This window comes from Macaca fascicularis, chromosome 13 (assembly GCF_037993035.2).
Source record: "Macaca fascicularis isolate 582-1 chromosome 13, T2T-MFA8v1.1".
NCBI lineage: Eukaryota > Metazoa > Chordata > Mammalia > Primates > Cercopithecidae > Macaca > Macaca fascicularis.
In genome coordinates this window covers 115,095,521-115,117,483 of record NC_088387.1, presented here as the reverse complement: position 1 = coordinate 115,117,483, position 21,963 = coordinate 115,095,521, and the positions used below count along the sequence as shown (strand labels likewise).

At 47.0% G+C, this 21,963-nt stretch overlaps 1 protein-coding gene across 14 annotated transcripts in view; it reads left to right on the top strand.

Annotated features, from left to right (window-relative positions):
- Positions 1–21,963, top strand: part of RNF144A (ring finger protein 144A) — a 424,395-nt gene that overhangs the window by 81,093 nt on the left and 321,339 nt on the right. For all 14 annotated transcript variants that reach the window (XM_074012424.1, XM_074012421.1, XM_065527464.2 and 11 more), the window contains 3 exons: positions 13,573–13,677; positions 13,830–13,890; positions 19,563–19,770. In XM_074012424.1, the coding sequence (XP_073868525.1) occupies positions 13,839–13,890; positions 19,563–19,770 (260 nt within the window). In that variant the 5' untranslated portion in view covers positions 13,573–13,677; positions 13,830–13,838. The remainder of the gene's footprint in view (positions 1–13,572; positions 13,678–13,829; positions 13,891–19,562; positions 19,771–21,963) is intronic.

Below are 21,963 nucleotides of genomic sequence, written 5' to 3'. Positions count from 1 at the left end.
GTGGGGGCTGCAGGTTGCCTCAAGCTGGGGGCAGGGCATGGGGAGAAGCCCCGAGTCTGTGGCCAGAGGAGTTGCAACTGTCCTTTTCTGAGGGGTGCAGACATGGGAAGGAAGAAAATTAAGACTAAAAAGAGGCACTCTTAAAAAAAAAAAACAGTTACTACAAAATTACAGTTAAGTGCTGAAGTAACTTTATCTCAAGGAGTCCAGGGCTGGAGGGAAAAGCATGGTATTCGGAGTCAGGTGTCCTGGAGCTGAAATGCCAGCTCTATTTCTGCCCTGAGCAAGCCTCGTTTACCCCATCTGTATAATTGAGGTAAAAATAGTTTACCTCGAAGTTCAAGTGGAAGAACGTGTGAAGTCATGTGGTAGGCAGTCAGCAGCCCTAGTTCTTTCTCATTTTGCTTCTAAGTTTGGGGTTAGAACTGCAGGAGTAAAAACAGAGTTTGGGCAGCTCTCCCTAAATGTCTTCTGAAGAACATTTATCTCAAGATGCACTCAGAAATGATTTGTGTGGTTCAGTGGGTTTGCTAATGACGGATGCCACATCCCTGCCCACATCCTCCACCACCAAGGCTTCCTGGGTGCCCAAGAGCAGGGTGAATGTACCGAGACATCTGCAGTCAAAGACGTACTGTCCGCTTTCCTGTGTTCCTTAAATGTATTTCAGCACGAAACGGACTTGCGTAGCAATTGCTAATACGGCACTCCCCTGAAGCAGGTTCTCCAGGGCCTTCCTTGCTTGCAGGGTACCTGGTGGCTTCTTTGTGATTCTCTGGAGGTCACAAGAGCCTGCGTGTGGGGCCTGTTCACACGTTCCAGGTGCTGTGCTAGGCCTTGGGAGCTTGGGGGTGATGAGCTACCAGATATCTTAAATTGTTCCATTTGGATTAGTGTGAAATCTAACTTTTGAAGGCCAAATGTAAACCTGAACATTTGTGTGCAAAATAGTGACATGTAAGTATCACCAACAAATTCCATGCTGGAGCAGTGGCCGGAGAGAAAGGATTGTGGACATGTATTTTGAAATCAGGCTGCTATTATCCCACCATGAGGTCAATCCCATGTTCGTTGTGTCAGTCAGAGATGCAACCTGTGTGTAGAGTGACCTGGGATGTTCCTCATGGGCTGAAATCTAAAATGTAGAAGATGTTTTAACTTAAAATGGGACATGTTAAAGCCATTAAGGGCTGACTTATACTTGTGCCTTTTGACAGTTACACTGAGAATGTGAATGTGGTGGTGATGCTGGCAGAGTTGTTTGCATTCAGACAGCTGCTAGAACTAGAGAAGATACTCTCATCCCAAAGGTGGGAACACGTGAAGCTGAAAAAGGGCAGTGCTGTGGTCCCATCCCAAGACCCAGGTCCCTAGTTATCTGGGAAGGTAGAAATGTCTACATTTCTGTTAGTTCTTAAAATAATAGTGTAGTGAAAGTTATTTTTTAACCATGACAAGGTTGAATAAGCCAAATAAAACATATATACACACACATATATTTTATATATGTTACTTATATATATAAAATATGTATATAAATTATATAAATTTTTTTTTGCTTTGAGCTAGATTTAAATCTATTCTGATACCAGCTATTTATTGGTGATTAGGAATTTTGCTATTAAAACCCAGATGACAGGATTTTGATATATAACCATGGAAAGTTGTTACTTAAAAATGTAACTTTTGGCCGGGCACAGTGGCTCACGCCTGTAATCTCAGCACTTTGGGAGGCTGAGGCAGGTGAATCATCTGAGGTCAGGAGTTCGAGAACAGCCTGGCCAACATGTTGAAACCCCGTCTCTACTAAAAATGCAAAAATTAGCCAGGCATGGTGGCATGTGCCTGTAATCCTAGCTACCCGGGAGGCTGAGACAGGAGAATCACTTGAACCCGGGAGGTGGAGGTTGAAGAGACAAGATCACACCATTGCACTCCAGCCTGGGCAACAAAAGTGAAACTCCATCTCATAATAAATAAATAAATAAAATAAAAATAAATAAAAAGATAAAAATGTAACTTTTTGCCCAGGCACAGTGGTTCATGCCTGTAATCCCAACACTTTGGGAGGTTGAGGTGGGAGGATTGTTTGAGCTCAGGAGCCTGAGAGCAACATAGTGAGACCTTGTCTCTACAAAATATAAAAAAATTAGCAGGGCGTGGTGGCAGACACCTGTGGCCCCAGCTACTCAGGATGCTGAGGCAGGAAGATTGCTCAAGCCCAGGAGGTTGAGGCCGCAGTGAGCCATGATTACACCACTGCACTCCAGCCTGGGCAGCAGAGCGAGACCCTGTCTCAAAAACAAACAAACCAACAAAATGTAACATTTAGTAGACAGAATCTTTCCCACACAATGCATAACTATAATAAAAGCGACTCTTAGTTGTTTAAATAAAAAGTTGGGACCAGATGGTTGGTTGAGTTGTGTGGTTGAACATTGCAATGGAATATAGGTTCAGATCTCTGTTCTGCCTCTGCTACTTGCTGTGTGATTTGCAGCAAGCTTCCTAACTTCTCTAAGCCTTGGTTTATTCATCTCGAAAATATGATCGACCTCATGAATAAATTAAATGGGATAATGTGTATAAAGGATTGAGCAGTAGCATGCCTGGTGATAAATAATACAATATTGTTTCCTTTTTTTCCTATGTATTTGCAAGGTCATTCACCTGGTATACTGCAGAAAAGCTACATGTAAACCCTAAGCTTCTGATTAGGTAACTTATTGGGAAATAAGTGGCATTTCCTCACCTAGAAATTAAGCTGATTTGGGGGATGGTCTTCCTTTGCACATCTTTATGTCCCTGTTAGCTTTGCATTATGTGTACTGCAACCTGGCTTGTGCTAGGTGCCCTGGATATGTAGGTAAGACATAATCCCCGCCCCCTCTGATCCCTTGCTCAGCGGGAGATGCAGGTGTGGGCTGCGATCATTTGGGGCTTTAAGGGCTATATTTGCAGTGTGGATAGTGGGTGACAGCACAGAGAGAACAGTGAATTCTGCCAGAAGTACCCAGGAAGGCTTCAGGGGCTTTTGAACTATCTCCTTGAGAGAGCATGAACGGATAGAGCCACCATAGTGGGACCAGCGAAGGAAAGGGGGTGTTGGGGCACGATGGGTCCAGATTGAGAGGACTCTGCTGAGGTTTCTACTAGTCTAAAGCTCAGCAGAGACGTACGGTAATGCACCACATCACCATGTTTTGCTTAATGATAGACCACATATATAATGGTGGTCCCATACGATTACAGTGGAGCTGAAAAATTCATTCTGCCTTGTATTTACTATTCTGTACTTTTTTTAAATCATTATTTTAGAATGTACTACAACTTTTGAAAAAATAAGTGAGGTGTAAAAGAGCCTGAGACAGCTCCTTTAGGAGGCATCCAGAAGAAGGCATTGTTGTTAGTATCATATGAGATGACAGCTCCATGGTGTTACTGCCCCTGAAGAACTTCTAGTGGGAGAAGATGCGGAGGTGGAAGCCAGTGACATGGATGATCCTGATCCTGTGTAGGTCTAGGCTAATGTGTTTGTGTCTTAGTTTTTAACAAAAAAAGTTTAAATAAATAAAAAAATTAAAAATAGAATAAAGCTTACAGGATAAGGATATTAAATATACATATACACATGCACATACATATACGTACAAATATATATGTGTGTATAAACGTATATATATGTGTTTTCAGTTTTCCACACTGAGCCATCCTAAACTACAGGGCTTCAATGTTTCTCAGCTCTTCAAACATCTGGGGCTTAAACTTACCGTAGCATTTCACATACTGTGTGGCGGTTGTGTTCCCTGATCTGTAACTTCCACTCAAGGAGCTTTTGAAGAGAAGGGGATTTCTTGTGTTCTGCTTTTTCATAAATGTGGGCACATAGTGGCCCTCCGAAAAAATGTTGATGCTCAGACATTACATACTTGAGTTCTTTTTTTTTTTTTTTTTTTTTGAGGCGGAGTCTCGCTCTGTCGCCCAGGCTGGAGTGCAGTGGCCGGATCTCAGCTCACTGCAAGCTCCGCCTCCCGGGTTCACGCCATTCTCCTGCCTCAGCCTCCCGAGTAGCTGGGACTACAGGCGCCCGCCACCTCGCCCGGCTAGATTTTTGTATTTTTTAGTAGAGACGGGGTTTCACCGTGTTAGCCAGGATGGTCTCGATCTCCTGACCTCGTGATCCACCCGTCTCGGCCTCCCAAAGTGCTGGGATTACAGGCTTGAGCCACCGCGCCCGGCCTACATACTTGAGTTCTAAGTGGCTTAAGGCAGGTGAGAGTGAGGTGGTTCTCTTTCTAGTCTTATTTTTACAATTGCAACTGCTGTTGCTATGGTTTTATCTCTGTGTTTTCTATGAGATGTATCTGAGAAATCATAGGGTCATCAGATTAAGAAGAAACTAAATATCTTACACTGTGGTATTGGCCTGCCCTGGTAAGAGTGAATGCTGGGAAATCGTTTTCAAACTGTCCTTCAGCTCAAGGTCCCTCTGTTCAAATGAACAGTCAAATGAAAGTCTACACGAAAGCCTAGTAGATGTAGAATGGTTGAAACCAGGCTTGCTCTTTCAGTATGGAGTTTAGGCACCAGGAAGCTGACTGATGATGTCTGCTCTGCAGGCTGGCTCCTAGGGGTTCCAAGGACTGTGGGTGGGCTTCCCAGGCCTCTCTTCTGGGGTCTGAGAGGTTCAGAGATGCATGAATCCAGCCATCAGAGTTGCCTCTCCTAAGCGGAGGGCATCCTTTTAGTCTTGGTTTTTCAGATGGGGAGAAGGCTGACTTGGAGGGTGGAGTGACTTTAGGGTGCAAAGGATGAGTTCCAGGGCTGTTGCAAAGAGCTTCAGCTTCCAGTTGCCGGATGCCTGCAAAGTAAAGAGCTGCCTCTGCAAGTCTGTTCCATGTTCCCAGAACACAGAACGGCTTCCCAACCTCCTTTGTCTTAAGACCAGCAACTGTACCCCTCAGATTCCCTGCTGACAACTCACAGGCTACAACCAGAGTCGTCTTCATTTTTATCCGTGATTCTTAGAGTCCTTCTAAAACTGTAGCTTATTGCTTCATCTCACTTCTCATACAAACCTGTGAAATAGGCAGGATTCTCCATCTCATGGGAGGACGCTGCAGCTCGGAGACAAGGGGCCTGTCCTGGGGTGAGGTGCTTGCTGGAAAGCCTGACTCAGGTGCACCTGCTCCTTGCATATCTGCCACTCCTTTTTTTTTTTTTTTTTTTTAAACTTGTGGTATTGATGAACTGAAGTGCTGTTAGAGAATTTCACAGACCCTGATTTATACACACATACAAAGTGGTTTTCTCGGTGGCATCTTTCCTTTCATGAAAAGCATTTTTTCTTAGTGTTGCCCCTGAAATCATGACAGCTATGTTCTGTCCCAGTCTAAAGCCCAGATCCCAACAATCTCTGTTACCCAGATCTCTGTTAGCCCAGAACCTCCATGAAGCAGAACAGCTTGATGAGGGTCTGGAGTTGTCAGAGATCCTGCACATTAATCTTGGTAGAGGACTTCACTCAGAGCCCAGGGATGCTGTAGTTATAACTTTTTCTAACTTGATGTTTGTTTTTCCTAATCAAGAGTATGAAAAACTAAAATGTGGAGGGTGAGCAATTCTCTACACGATTAACAAGAAATGACACTTTGTAACCTGACGACACAGGATAAGTGGCAAGCCAGAAGATCGCAGCCTGTGCTGCAAAATGCTCCCAGGACACTGACACGCGTGTCACCAGGACCTGTGTTTTGGGAAGGGACACCCGCCTCCTCAGTGTCAGAGGGCAGGAGAGGGTAAGGGCCCTGTGACTCCTGCTTCCGATGCCTGTACTGGCCTCAGAGGAGAGTTGTGGCCCTGCTACCCCAACCCTTGCTGGTCTTCACAGGTGGGTCCTGGTACCCTGTCCCCCAGCCCCTTCACTGCCTCCTTCCCTCACTGGGACCTCTGGGACCAGGCTGGCAGCCTCTGTCCTCTCTCCATGGCTACATCCTGAAAGCCTCCCATCCTCGCTTCCCTGTCCGTGGCCTGCCAGTCCAACAATATTCTCTGAAATAGACACTAATGTAAGTGGGACTCCTTACCCTCTTCCACCCTCTGACATTGAGGAGGTGGGTGTCCCTTCTCAAAACACAGGTCCTGGTGACAAGCATGGGCCTATGCCATGAAGCAGGCTGTCTCTGCACTAGACGTTTGGTGTCTATTAAGGGTCCTTGAGAAAATGCTGATTGCTGTTATTGGCTTTGCTCAGAAAATGAGCCAAGGGATGAAGGGCCACTCTGGACACCTTTGCACACCCTGCCCCAGTTAAGGTCAGAGAGCGCCTTCCCTCCCTCTCAGAACACTGCCCCTTCTTCCTACCTGGGAAGGATCCTTGGGATCTGCTTTCTCTCCCCATTTTGTGGATTTGACTCTTCACCCCAAAACCCTCCTGAGTGCTTTCTTCCAGGAGGCCTGTCTAGGACCGACAGCAGGTAGCATCCTCAACCCTGCCCCAATATTGGCAGGATCCCTATCAGTCTCCCCAGCCCTTTCTTAGACAAGCGGTAAAGAGCAGACAAATAAAACTTCCGGTTTCACGATGGGCTGGAATGATCTTCAGTTGTCTGGAAAATTCAGATCTTCCCAACAGAGGCTGAATTAAGAAAGTGTCACACGATTACAACTTAACCCTCTGCTGTTACACATTCTGAGCAGTTGCACGCCTACTCACGTTGTCTCACACTCGCCTCTCAAGCCCTCTGTGCATGTGTCCCCTTCTGCGCAGGTCTTCTTAAATGCGCTCACACTCGATTTCACAGACACACTCGTTCCAGCTCCAGTAGGAGTCTGACCCGGGGATCATCCTGCCTCAGCTTTGAAGCACCCTCAACATAGTACACTTGCCAAGCCATGGTATGCCTTTCACCCAATGTCACAGCCTTGGTGCAGAGTACATAAATATTTGTTGAAGGGACAGAGAGGTCGAGTCTCTGCCTGTTCCTGCCTCATGTTGGTGCTGTTTGTGTGCACACCCTGCTACCACACTGCCTCTGTTCTGTTCCACTGGGAGGTCTTCGTGAGGAAGCCGTGGCTGGGTGAAATACGCATTTTTGCTCCTCTGTGAATCCGGGTTTCCATATTCAACAGATAGAACAAACGGGCCGCGCTGCCCACACCACCGCTTCTCTTGCAACTTGTTTGGAAGCTGAGGCTGCAGGAGCGAGCTCCTTGCTAAGGAGGGAACATGCGTTCTCTCCGAGGTCTTCCCTCTCCGCCAGCCCAGCACTGCCTCCAGAGGTGAGGGGAAGGCAGCTGGACAGTTCACTAGTCCCTGTGAGATAGTGGACAGCACAGCCTCCACGTCAGTGTCTTCCCCTTGTGGCTGACGAGGGGGAGGATACGCCCAGTGGCGTCCCTAGAGAGCCAGATCTTCCTGGCTGTCACCCCAGTCTCGCCCTGCCTCTGGCTCCCTGGTCTCAGTCTTCAGATCCTGTCACTGCCTCTTTGGCTGCCACCCAGACCTCAAGACCGGCAACTGTGAGAACAAAGAGCGACCTTCCTCCTTTTTGGCAGCGGGTGCATGGTCACATGTGCAAGCCTCCTCGAGAACGTCCAGCTTCTGGTGGCTTTTGTAGATCGCAGCGTAGCTGCAGGTCCAGCTACAGGTTGTGCCCTGTCCCTTTAGCCTCCAGCTGTCCCCTCACAAACACTTCCCCGAAGCCCTGCTGACACAGTGGCCTGATTGAGAACCGATGGCCTGACCTGTCGCACTGGTCTCCCTGCCCCGAGTGGGTTCTTATCAGGCAGCCGTGGATGACACAGGCCCCCTCCCGACACAGTGCGATTTCCACTGCCCGCAAGAGTAAGCCCTGCACTGCGCTCAGCACTGCTGCTGCCTCCCGGCCCACCGCACCCGTGCTTCCCTGTCCCCCCGGGCCAGGTGCTGTTCCTGAGCACATCCCTTCTGGTGGAGCCTGCTTCTCTTTCTCCTGACTGCTGTTTTTCTTGGACAAACTCAACACGAAGGGGCAGTCTCTTCCCTGTATAAGGAGATGGAATAAACAGCCTCCGCCTCCAGCCCTGCGGCCGTGCCTTGCTCCTGAGACCTCTGGATGGCCAGGGAGCCAGGGTTCTGGGCATCCTCCTGGCCTCCACGCCAGGTCCCTGCGTGCCTTCCCACAAAAGCAGGTGCTCAGTGCTAACTGCTGAGTGGACTTGAGAATCCCAGATAAGTGACAGCCTTGCTACTGCTACCTTCCCACCTGGAGTTCTTGAAAGAGAGCATTTCACATGAAATCATTCCATCCACATCTTCACTGGGCATCTGCAGTCACCAGCCACCGTGTGAGGGCCTGTGAGGGCCGCACAGGACCCCAGAGGCATTACCCCTGGCCTTATCTACACTGCAGGAGATGAGGTGTGCACTCACCCTCCACATGAGTGACAGGGGGCCCACACACAGCATGCATGCTGGAAGACTCTTTGACGATGGAAATTGTGCATGGGCAGAATGAGGTTAAGTAGGTGGAGGACACTGAAGGGGTAAGAAAAACTAGTATTTGCCGGGGCCCTACTTTATATAGGGCAAAATCCACACTTCCAGCAAGGATGCCCCCTGCAAAGCAGGATCATCATCTTGTTCTGCAGCTGAAGGGCCTTAGTCTTAGATACCTTGGGAGAAAGGTAGCGCAGGGGAGCGGCACGCCCCTCGCGACCTGAAGCAGCTGATCATGAGCGCCTGCCTCCTGCGCGCCACCCAAGGCTGTGGCGAGAGCATGGGAGACGGTGGGTCTAAAGGCTCGACAGAAGCGAGAACTCATGTAGATGAGAGCATTCATTTTATGCGTAAAGTCTGGGTTTTGTTTTGTTTTTTTTTTTTCCAAGAACTTTATAAAAGCAAACTTTATAATTTGAACTCTTCAGCTTGTGAGCGAAGTCACGTTCCCATATCCTTGAGGAAAGTGATCCTTGCCAGAACACGTACTGTGCAGCTTGCTGGGCAGTTCGCTCCAGGTTCCCAGGGCCACCCAGTGAGAGTTGCCAGGGGGATTCCCATGAGGCTGTCCTCAGAAGGGAAGGTGTGCAGGGGGTCATGCCTCCAGCCTGCTTAACTACAGCCAGGTGTTGCCAGGTGTCTGGCTACTCTGTGGGTGTTCTACTCATCTCTGTGTCCTTCCATCCACCCTGTATCTGCATGGCTTTGATTCATCCCTTGCTGTTTGCCAGCACTCTGTTAGGTATGGGAATAGAAAGATAAATAATTAATAGATCTTGCTTTCAAAGAATTCACCATCGACTAGAGGAGAAACATCAACAGACCATGGATTATTGATGGCTCTAGAAAGGCTGAGAGAAAGCCCTGCAGAGCGTGTGAGCAATATGCCAGAGCACCACTGTCTCCGGGGCACTGGAGCTGTGGAGTGATTGTCCTTCTGTCCGCCAAGCTTATCCCACAGTATTAGGAAGGGGAGGCACTGGGAGACGAAGGTCCATGCTAGACCCACATGTCTGCACAGTGGGTGAGCTGTAATTTCAAGGCAGCCTTGTGATTCCAGGGTCTGCTCCCAACTCCCACTGTTCGTGGGACTCTTGCTGCTTCAGTTTGGACCTGCCTGCATGTAATGCTTGTGTTCATAAATCATGGATCCCAGATAAGCACCTTTGAGCACAGTTTCTGGGCATTTTCTCCTGCTTGTAGGGTCATCAGTAGCCAACAGGCCTTCGTGTGAAAAAGCAGACAAAAATCAGACTTGCTGTAGTTTTAGGCGAGGCAGATATTTCTCCGTGGCCGCTTCTCCTTGGCAGGAAACTTGTGACGCACCGGAGGTATATTAGCAAATCAGCAGTGCTGTCTCCTCATCAGGTTTCAAAGAGTTGGAAACCAAAGTGGAAAATGAAATTCCTGGAACATTCTGTGGCTTACCCCCCTTTCTTCCCTCTGTGTGGCTGATCCCTTTTTTCCTGCAATGCCTTTGACCCTCTGGCCAAATTTTCATCTCTGGGAAGCCTTCCCTGATCCCCCCCAGGGGGGACCCCTCCTCTCTACCCATGTACTGGCCCGTTAGAGCCTCCCTGTCCCCTTGAAGTGGCCCCAGGAGAGCACGGAGCACAGTGCATTGTGATGATGATCTCTGCACGCCTCTTTCCTCCACACTGGGCTGTGTGGGTCTTGATCGCATTTGCAGCCTTGCAAATGAATCATTGTGTTTGCAGCAGCATGAGCATATAAAGGAGATGTTCTCGGGGTTGACTGACACTATGCCCCTTTAAAGTACGTACGATTCCTTGTCTATAAAAAAAGTTTATGAGGTAAACAGAAAATACGTATTGAATGATTGCTTTTGAAAGAGTTCTTTTTTTAAAAAAATAAATTTTATTGTTTGTATTTGAGGTTTACAACGTAGTCTTATGGGATACATATAGATAATACAATGGTCATATAGCGAAGCAGCCCAGCATATTCACCATCACACATAGCTGCTTTTTATGGTGATGAGCAGCTAAAATCTTCTCACTTAACAGCAATCCCTGATACAATACAATTGTATTAAAGTTAGTCCTCGTGTTGTATGTTAGATCTCTAAACTGGCTCATCTAAAAGTTTTCAATTGAGGAATAAGTATGCAAAAAATTTAAAACAGACATAAAATCTCACCGGCCTTGGAACCAGCCACACGTGGGTTTGAGCCCTAGTGCTTCTACTTGAGCTGTTGTTAATGTCTCTGAGCCTTGGTTTTCTCATCTGTCGTGTGAGCGTGGTAACACACCATATGACTTTTGTGCATGTTTAATGAGCTAACATAGGTAATGCGATTCACATAGAATCTAGGACTTAGAAAGCATTTGACTACTATAATGAGTGCAATAGTAGGAAAATGTGTCAGTGTCTGCTTTCAGGCTGTGTATTTTACAGAAGTTTCTCTGTTTACCTATTTTTGTGCTCATGTCAAGACATCTTTTTGCAATTAGAATGAAAACCATAGCTTGTGAGTCATGACCCACTTTATATCTGGAAGAAAGCTGGGCTTGTTTTTGATGGATGCAAGGTCAGGCGCTTGGAACCTCATCTCTCTTTATATAGTGAACAAATTGATATTCCCAGAACATAATCCTTTTGCAAATTGCACAGATAGCTGCATCCTGATGACACATAATGTTCACTCTTGGGTAGCTTTGAAACCCAGACATGACTCACTACTTGTTGCATATGGGTGTACGCTTCATGCCGGTTTTAATTGTTGTATTTTGCTTCTTAGAAGAGTCACGTTCTATCATTATATGCTGATCTGCACAATATTCTGAGAGTCTCCAGCATCGTATATTGATTTAAGGCATTCCAGTATCCTCCAGAGACCCAATTTAGACAAACTTCATAATAGAAAGTAAAATAATGATCTTGTTGCCAAGGTTTTGGGATTTTTAAATGCCTATAACTGTAAGAGACATATCACGTAAGTAGACAAAAAAGAAACAACAGCCACTATTTACGTAGCTGGTGCTGTCTACCAGGAATTATGCCAGGTGCTTTCATAGATTACTGTCACAAAAGTGCAGGGAGATGGGCATTCTGATTTTATTGTCAAGGGAGCTGTTGCCCAAACTCTGACTTGAGGGACAAGGATTGATTGAGCCTGTCTGGCTCTGAAGCCTACAGTCTTTCTCCCTTGTCATGTGGCACCCAGTCATAAACAGAAAGTTCCACTGATCTGCCAACTGTCCAGCTCATTGTTACAATGGTTCACCACTCTAGTAGTCCACAGCGCCACTGGCACTTAACATGTCGGCGGATACTACCCAGGACCAGGCTGCAGCCCTGCTGGAGGCTGGGTGTGACTCCTCTCTTGCTCATCCTCTGCTTCTCCCTTGTTCTGAGAAAAGCCTTTGCATTGGTTTTAATGAATTCATCTCTGAAAATTCTGCCATCTGGAGTCTCACGTAGAACTCCAAGCCTGGAGTAGTGAGCCCATACTCACTACTCTGGGAACTGTCTTCCTAAACCTTAGGTTGGCAAAATGTGGATTATCTGTGTAAACCTCAGTTCAGAGCCACTGCAATCATCAGAGCCCAGGCAGATCAAAAGAACACAGGCTGGAACACAGGGTTCAGTGTGGAGCCACCAACGTTGTAATTTGCACTTGAAGTTGTAGCTCTTGAGAAAAGCTTTGGGAAGTGGCTCTTTCTGAGGATGACCTTGATTTTTATTTTTTAAAGAAATTGCAATCTGGAGTCTTCAGTGAATGAAATATTCTATTTTGCTAGGATGGGGAGTATTACCAGTTTAGATCAAATTATTCTTTATATATCAAGCATATACTCCTTTCTGTTATTCTTCTAACCTTTTTCCCTTGCCTGAGATTCTTACAACTCCACTGTGAGGTAGGTTAAACCACCCTAAATTGCAGAGCAGGAAAATAAGGATGGTAGAGAGAGATGAACAGACTTGTTCTAAACATGGAGGTAGAAGGAATTGCAGTTGGATTTCCGTTTAGACCCATTCATTAGTAATGATCATGCGTTCTTGTAATAAAATGGATTATACATTTTTGCGGGGAGGTATCAGCAAACATAGCGTATGGATTTTTCTCGATTAATTGCTATTTTAATAATGGTATTGTAATATTATATATTATTGCTAATATGAACTTTAATTATACTGGGACTGTGATTGAAGTTGATTTGGGGATGCCATTGTGGGATTTTACATCATTTTCTATGCTCTTTGAGTTCTTATATAAGCTCTACATTTAGTTTCTCTTGGTAGTGAGCCTAGCTGGCAAAGGCCATATTGTTTCTTCTCATTGCTGTTTATAATATGCTTTTCAGGGAACACTAGATTTCTAAGACTAGTAGACTTTGTAAAGCAGGAGTGAAGACCACAGAATCTTTTATGTTAACTCTACTTCGTTTCCTTCACTTCCTCTTGTTTGACTTACTTTAGGCTTTAAGCAGGGCCTCCAAGTAGGTAAGGTAGATAGTGAGTAATTGCCAGGTAAGTGAGGCACCCTGAGTGAGGAATGCCAAATACAGTTGGGTTCTCAGCAGGGAGAACGTGAGCATGTTGTCTGAGCAAACCTGGGTTCACATCGAGGCTCTGGGTACTATCTGTGGAAGTTGGCAACTTCCTTCTTTGCTGACTCAGTTTTCACATATGAAAAATGGAACAGTCATACCTTTCTTGTAAAAATGCTCTAAGGCTTCAGTGAAACAGTGGGAGATAAAATATTTAATGCAGTGGCTGCACCTCATAGGCACTTGAGAAATATTACCTCCCAGCCTCCCTTGCAGCCTTTCTTCTTGCTTTTAGAATTCTTGGCTCTTGTGTTTGCTGAGGTTTTGTGCGGGGATCTAACCCATAGCCTTAGCTTTGTGATTGAGCATACAGTCCCTGGCACAGAATGGGTACCCCATAAATAGTTATTGAATGAATAAAACCTCGAAACCTCGAATTTGTTGGTTGCTATGGGCTAGACAGTGAAAATATTAAATTATAATGCAACAATGTTCTTGGTCCTTTTTTTAATGCATCATGATTTCTTCAGCATTAAGGAGGTAAAGATGTTTATAGACCCTTCTCTGTTTTTCTTTCAGTGCCTGAAACAGTATGTTGAGCTCTTGATCAAAGAAGGATTAGAAACCGCAATTAGCTGCCCAGATGCTGCCTGCCCTAAACAGGGCCACCTACAGGAGAACGAGGCATGTGCAATTGAACAGACTGGGCTGTTTGATGTGCTCTAGTGTGCACAGCTGAACTTGTCAGAATAACGTGGGTTTTGTTTGGGTGTACATTGCATTATATTGTAGCCCTCAGCTTGTTATCTTTCTTGTTTGCATTTTTTTCCCCTTAGATTGAGTGCATGGTTGCAGCTGAAATTATGCAAAGATATAAAAAGCTACAATTTGAAAGAGGTAGGTGCCTGATATGTCTGCCAGTTATGGTTCCTGTAATGTATGAATGTGGATAATTTTGTGGGGAGTTCTTTTGGTAGATATGGTTATACAGCATTTGATAGGAGTTAAAAAGTTGATGTAAACTAAACTTCTGAAATTAAACTGACATTCTGGATTCTCTGAACAGCTCACAGTTTGAAGACCTTGTCTAGTGATCTGTTTGGTAGCAGGAAGAATTTATGGAACACAATTTGTTTATAGGGATTTATAGGCTCCTGGGGGAGGTTTAAAGATGATGGCTCTCATGAGGTATTAGATTTCAGCCAGCTTAAGCCTAAGAGTTTGAGGGCTAAACTCTTGGGCTGGCCCAGAATTTAAAAAATGCAAAGTCACAGAGGGAAGTCATGAGGGTAGGCATAGCAGAAATTACAGTAACCCCCGTCCTAACAACAGTCCAATGGTAGCTGTCCTGTCTGCACTTACTCACCACTGGACACAGGCCTAGATAGTAGGTGCTAAATGAATAATCAAGTCCCTTATCCCAGTAAGTGACACAACAACTCTGCAAAGCTAATTTGTCATTATCTAATAAACGAATCCCCAGAGAGGCTAACTGATTTGCCCTGATTTCTAAATATAGTGGGTGCTTTGGGACCACATCCCATGACCCTTCGTCATGCGCTCTCCACTGGGCCCTGCATAGCCCTCCTGGCTGGAGCAGGCCTGATGCAGACCCAGGGGTCCTCTGGGAGAGCAGTGTGGCAGGTGCGCACAGAGCAGAGTATGATTCTCAGGATCATATTGCAAAGCATTAAGCCATGTGGAACGTCCAGGAGAGGTCTTTAGCTCTGCTCTCTGAAGTACTCCGGGCTCATGCAATGAAACCGTAAAGGGTCTGTGGACTCTATTTGGCTTTGTTTTCATATCTCTTCTGGGCCCCGGGCTCATCTGCTAAAGAGCCGAGTGACAGATGTGTGCAGGCGACACTCCTTATGCAGAACATCATCGTGAGGACCCTGCAGACAGATTCTGAGTTTGGATTGCTGGCATCTGCTCTCCCTCTCCCTGCACGGATTCTCGGGTTCTTGACCTGAACAGGGTCTCACTACTGAGACACAGCCCTGGAGGATGGGCTTACGTGAAAGCATGGCCAGATGGGGAGTGGACGGCAGAGGAGACGAGACCAGAGGACAATATCCAGAGACTCCCAGTTTAGCTGCATGCAGAGACCTGCTGTTTGTATATTTTTGCTGTGTAAAAGAAATGCTAGAGATAGCTGGGCCCAGTGGCATGTACCTGCAGTCTCAGCTACTCAGGAGTTCAAGTCCAGCTTGGGCAACGTATCGAGACCCTGTCTTTAAAAAAAATAAGAAAGAAAAAAAATATGTAGCCTACTTAAAAAAGACTCAAACAGGATTTTTCATGGCATTGCCATTTGTTTTCAAGAGTGTGTTTTTTTAAGTGTCGTATATCATTTGCTTTGGGGCAGTTTATAGCTTTAATATAATGTCATTTGGTACAAAAGTCAGTATGTAGAGCAATAAAACGGATTAATTTGGATTTCTGAGACTTTCAGGCTCTTCTGAGAATATTTTCCAGAGAGAATCTTGACAGAAACTGGCTGTTGTTTGCGTTACAAGAATATGAACTTTCTATGACATTGAATTTAATTTTAAAATGCAGCTGGGTACATTTTCCAACCTAATAATTTTAACTGTTATTTCTTTAGTACTTTGGCTTAGTCAAAAAATCTTTTTTCCTTTTGCATAAACATGAAGCCAACTTGGCTTCCGTTAAAAAAAAAAATCTCTCAAACCTCTCACTTTAAAACATGGTACTAACATTATGTTAAAAGTATTTTTTTTTAAGTATTCAGACTTAATACAATAAAAGACCTGTCTAGATAAAATGTTAGAATGTCAGAGCTAAAATATAGCTATGGATTATAGCCAGCACCTTGAAAGAGTTTGGAGACAAGATCAGAAAGCAAATTTTGATTTCTGTGTGCCTCTAAAATCTAGTCAAGTAGAGGATGCCCTGGAAGAAAACTGAGACAGTTCAATGATTTTCTGAAAACATTTAGTTACCAGAAAGTTCTATGGTTAGGTCATATTGCGCACACTGTCTGCATTTAGTCTTAGAGTGTCTCCTCTGATGTAACAGAGGAGACATTGGATTTAGTGTCCATGTCTCCCCTTCTGGAGCAAGCAGGAAGCCAGGGAAGGGGGCCAGGAAGCTGGGTTTTCATTCTGAGCACCTCCTCACAACTGGCTCACTCCAGAGTCTGGGGAGGGACAGATTTTTGAGTGAGGGGGTGTGGACCCCTCTCTCCATGCTACACTCGACGCCCGTGCCCCTCTGAGACCCAGCGGTGCTGTGCTAAGGGCGTTCCTGCACACGTTCCTCTGTCTGGAGGCTCAGCCGTCCCAGAGACAGGACTGTGGGTCCTCATGCCTACGTCCCACTGCCAGCCCAGTGCCTGGCCAAGTGAATGCTGACGTCAAATCTCACCATGTATTGTTTTGTTTTGTTTTTTTAAAACAAAGTAAAGCTCAGAGAGATTAAATAATACAACGGGTTATCCACCTGTAATCAGGCCCGACTAGAGCCAACACCTGAAAATGTTACCATCTCACAGTAGGATCAAACCCAGCATTCCAGCCCCACGCCAGGCAGCAGCCCGGCTGGGCAGGGTAGTAACTGCAGGGATGAGAGGGGATGCTGGGTGCACTGTCATCTGTCATGTGCTTCTGAAAGGAAACTGTTTTAAAAGGAAAGTCACCTTTTTAAAAAGTCTTAGGCGTTTTTAAGCAGGGAGTTCTTAGAGACCCGCTTCATTAATCTGCTATAAATACACCTCTGGGAGATAAGAATTAACATTAGTTTCCTCTAGTGTGCCAAAAATATATTATTTGCTCTGTTTGAAAATATGTCTCATACACTACACACGTATGTAGTACGTGTTGGGGAGGATAATGGGGAGGATAATGCAGAATGTTAATAGACATCTACACCTGAGCCTGGGGCCGTGTTCACAGGATGTGACGTGCCGTGGCAGCACAGGAAGCACGTTTGCAGTCAGCAGTCTGAGCAGCCATTTGTCCCTGACCTTTTCGATGAGGAATCTGTCCGTATGAGGACAGGCAGTGCCAAGTCACAGCTCTGTGAGGACAAAACTAATAAGATTTAAATCGTTCCCATGGAAACCTTAGCCAGGTCTCCCCTGCATGCTGTCCTGGGGGGCCTTTCGTGATGGGGGTGCATAATAGCATCTCCCACTCTTGAGCCAGTAGGCTGGGCAGGAGGCGGTGCATGACCATCACGTGCATGAAGAGACCGAGACCCAGCTTTGGGACATCTGCTCCTTGCTGATGTCAGAAGCTCCTCACCGCACAGGAGGGGTAGGGACAACAGTGGGACGGAAGGGTCCCTGGCAGGCAGCACTGCCCTTCTGGGTCTAGCCCCAGAGCTATATGGGAGGAGAGCAAAGAGTGAGCGAGGATTTCTCTTCGCGCGCAGTGTATTGTTCAGTGCACAGAGCACTTGCATCCTCCTGCAGGGCTGGGCAGACACGGGCCTCCTATCTCATCAGGGACAACGCTGGGCTCACCCCACAGCATGCACAGACGGCAGGCAGCGAGGTGTTGGAGGCATCGCAGGTACGGGATGGGAGCGTGACCCAGGCCAGCTGCCTTTAGCCTTTGGCGTTTCCTCCTCACTGCTCAGTGTGGCGCTCGGTGCCCCAGGCCGGCACGTGCAGCCCCTCCTTGCTTTGCTGTGGACCCTCAGCTCAGGGGAGCGCCAGGCATCTGCCCCCACACAGGTGACCCACAGACAACAACTACATTTTCTCAAAAAGCCACTTGTCAGAACTGACAGCTAGGAGCATTCTTAGGAAAGCAAATGCAGAAACTATCCACAAGTAAGAGAAGAGCTAAATGTGTCCATTCACTCAATGTGAGGAGCACCCTGGGGATTTTAGATTATTCTAATGAAGATAATTAGAGTAGAGCACCTGTTCCTGACCTCCAGTGTTCCTCATTATTATCAAGTTCTTCTTAATTTTCTACCACCCCTAACATTCGGACGGTTTTTGTGCTGTTGATTAATTCACGCTTTAAAAAAAAGGCAGGGGGCAGCCAGATGAGATCAAGGGTCAGCCTGCCATGGCCAGTGGGCCAGATCCAGTCCGGCCAGTGGCCTGCTGCTGTCAAGTTTTGCTAGAACATTCATTTCCAGGTCACTGTGTCTGCTTTTGTGCTGCAACAGCAAAAACCCAGTAGTTACTGCAGAAACCCAGAAACAACTTGGTCCTCGACTTCTATGATGACTATCCGACCCTCTACAGAGGAAGTTTGCCAGCCCCTGGATTAGATGACTAGATTAGTTTAAAGCTAGACCCTACACAAGATGGTTTCTAGAGCGCTGAATCTGGCTTCCCCGTGTACTGGGGGAACATGTAAACACACAGAGCCTTACACGTACATATGCGTGTGCACCGTCAGGACACCCAGCTGGTGATTTGTCATTCATTTGCTGCTGGTCCCGTGGCAATGCGTGTAGGTGAAGTCCTGGTCCACGTGTGGTGCCAGCCTGTTGTGGATTCCAGTGAGAGGAATCCCATGTGTGATGCAGGTGAGCGGGAGCTGCCCGGCTGCCAGTCACAGGGCCCGGACATTGGCAAGGACTTGTCATCGCCTTTCAAGTCGTCTCTGAAACTCAGTTGTCCCGACAGACGACGACTTCCCAAGAAGAGCCCCGCTGAAAACTTAGAAACCAGTGGCCCACCAGAACGCCTTTGGAAATAGCCCACATTGCACTGGCCTCGGAGAGCTTTCTGGCGGAGCCTGCCTTCTCCCCGGGGTGGCCCCTCATCGAGAATTCGGCGTCATGCCGGACAAGAGGGAAGATTAAATGAACAACCAGTCTCCTTACAAAGGGCAGCCAGTAATTTAAAGAAATGTAATTTTTGGACAAGGATGTGAAGAAATAGATGTGTCAAGGTGTCCTGTTTTTAGAAATAAGCTTCTTGGCCAATTCCATAAGATTGGGCTCTTAGAAATGTGCGCTGTGATTCGGAGAGAAAATCTGGCCCTTGAAGGGTTGGTTTCACTCCGTAGTTAACTCATGGCTTGGATTTGAGAAGGGGAGGCCATCTTAGGCAGGTGAACTATTTGGTTAGAAGAATAATCCAGCCATCTTCTTCCCTCTTCCTTTCCGTCTTCTAACAGCGTTTTCCTGGTGCTGGGTGTGTGCCCAACACGGGCCATCAGGGGCCCGGCTTCAGAAAGCTGTCCCCTACGGGAGGCAGATGAGCTAGCACGATGTGCGTTGCTCAGAGAAACCTGACAGGCAGGTGGGACAAGCTTTCCAGAATGTGGAGGCCTTTGAGCTGTGAGCTGAGTCCCAGAGGCAAGCAGGGCTGACCCAGGGCTCCAAGGGCATTCCAGGGACAGGAGCAGCATTCCTGAGGGATGCCTGGGGTGTCTGGAGGTCTGTTGCATGAAGGGAGAGGTTGGGAGGTGGAGGTGGAAGGGTGACTTGGGCAGTGCTTCGGTTGGGGCTGGTGGTTCTGGCTGTATTACCTGGATGTGTTTCTCTCTGTCCGTGCACTGAGGGGCTCCTTCCTCTGAAGCCCACATGACCCTCTGGCTTAAGTTTGATTTGCCCATTTTGTCTCCCTATACCAGAGGTGCTGTTTGATCCCTGTCGGACTTGGTGCCCAGCGTCCACCTGCCAGGCTGTGTGTCAGCTCCAGGACGTGGGGCTGCAGACCCCCCAGCCAGTGCAGTGCAAAGCCTGCCATATGGAATTCTGTTCCACCTGCAAAGCCAGCTGGCACCCTGGCCAGGGCTGCCCGGAGACCATGCCGATCACCTTCCTTCCCGGGGAGACCAGGTACCCTTTGTACACACTCTGCCACAAAGGCGTGGGCTGTGGGCCAGGAGAAGCAGGCAGGCATGTTTCTTCCTAAAAGTGCCGTTACAGTGTAAGTGGCTGTGGCTCAGTCAACCCTAACACACACTGTACCTCTTGAGCCTCACTCAAGCCTGTCATTATTTGTATGTCTATTTATTTTTGAGAACTGTGTACCAGGCACTGTGTGAGACCCTGGAAAGGGAAAGGTGTGTGAGAACCACACTTAACACGGCTCGGCTAGAATGATAAATGCATGCATGGTTTGTGACTTCTAAGGGTTGCAAGTCCTGCAGTACCTGAAGTTTCTCCAAGACTTCACTGTGTTGAAGGTGATCTGAAATGGGGGTACAGGAACCAGAGCAAGAGTAGGGTGCACCAGTCATACATACTGTCCGGAAGGGGATGGGAAGACATTCGCTGGTGGCAGCCTCCCCTGCAGCCATAGGGGCTGTTTGCCCAGGAGGATGCTGCCGCACTGTGCTCTGTACCTTGACATTTCGTAGGTTGATGCATAGGAAGTTGATCATATCCAGGTCTTTTTGTCCTACAAAATCTGCAAGGTCACATGGTTCCACTAGACACTTGACCCTGTTCCTGTTGAGTCCAGGATCCTCACAGAGGAGCTGCCACTCTGCCCACCACCCTCCCCAGGGTGTGCTCACCAGCTGCTCCCTGTGTGCCCCTCTTCCCATTCCACTGTCCGCAACTCCCGTTCCTTTCCACGTGACCCCTGTGCCCTGTTCTAGCCCCAGACCCTCTCAGGGGCCCTGCCACACACCCCTGGTCTCCTTCCGGGCGAACCTCTCTTCCTGTGTCTGGAGCGCCCTGCTCCGCCCTCCTCCTTTCCCTGGGGGCTCCTGCCACACTTCGGGTGGAGATCACATCCCTTTCTCAAGCTTCCCAGTTCCCAGGACAGGGTTGGGGCCTCCACCCTCTGTGTTCCCCCTGAGATTGTCTGCATTGTTACAACCCTGGACATAATTGGATTGGAGTTCTTCCATTGACAGGGCCGATTCTGCCATCAGGTTGAGCTCCTGACGCACAGGGCCTGTGCCTTTCTGAGCAGCCTACATCAGGCAGGCAGCTGCAAGCACAAACCACTTGTACTTATACTTCACTTGTACTTGGCATCTTAGAGGCTTCAAAACGTTAGATGGAGGCTGGTGAGTGTTTGGAGCCTGATGATTTAGTTTTCTTTATCTGTGACATTCTAGTCTCATTTAAATTATTCTCCAAAGGCGATCTAAATCAAAATTCAGAAATCTCATTTTGTGGAAATAATTAAAAATCAGAAGATGTCACATAAAAACTGGAATTTCTGGCTTCTCTGGGAAATCTGAATCCTGAGCCTCTCCGAGCCTGCCTCCCCCTGCTGACAGCCAGCGCAGCAGAGCAGCGGCCCTTGCCTGGGGCACCTCCTGGGCCAAAGCCCCATAGTCCTCACGCTCCTTCTTGTCCCCCTGGAACTGAGGCTGCCTATCAGCTGCCATTTATAAGTGAGAAGACACTCAGCTAGTTTTCGTATTGGAGGGTGTTTTTTTTTTTTTTTTTTTGGTTAAATATTCTCCTCACCCATGTTTTTATCCAGCCCCTTGACCACTTCACTCATTTAGCATCACCTGCCCGCCCCTTCAAGATGCTGGGCCACATGTGGATTGTGATTAAACTGTCAAAACTCTTGTCTGCATTTATAATGAGTTTACAGTAAATGTTATTAGTAATAATTTTAAATCCAACTCAGATACTAGGAAATATTTGAAAACCATTGTCTATATCGTGCAAAATTTTATGCATAGCACAGTATACCAGAACTTGCATATTTTAACTGTTTTCATCTTGAAATGTCTCCCCAGGAGACACTGTACATGGTGTTCCTGCCGTTTCGTTCAAAATCATCTTGTGAGTCACATGAGAACACTGGTGCCTTAGCTTTAAGGCGACGCCTGGCTTTCAAACCAAAACAATGTTATCCAACCTGAAAACCAACCTCGATCACCAGATTCGGTGTCTCATGACTTCCAGCTTTTTGCAAAATCAAAGTCATTCTCAGAAGGAGGCCAGGGCTATGGTTTGCTCAGAGCTGGCTGTGTGCTGGATCCCTCTGGAAACATTTGCACATATGCTGTTTCATTTGCTCCTTGCAGCAACCTTAGTTCATTCTTTATCACATTC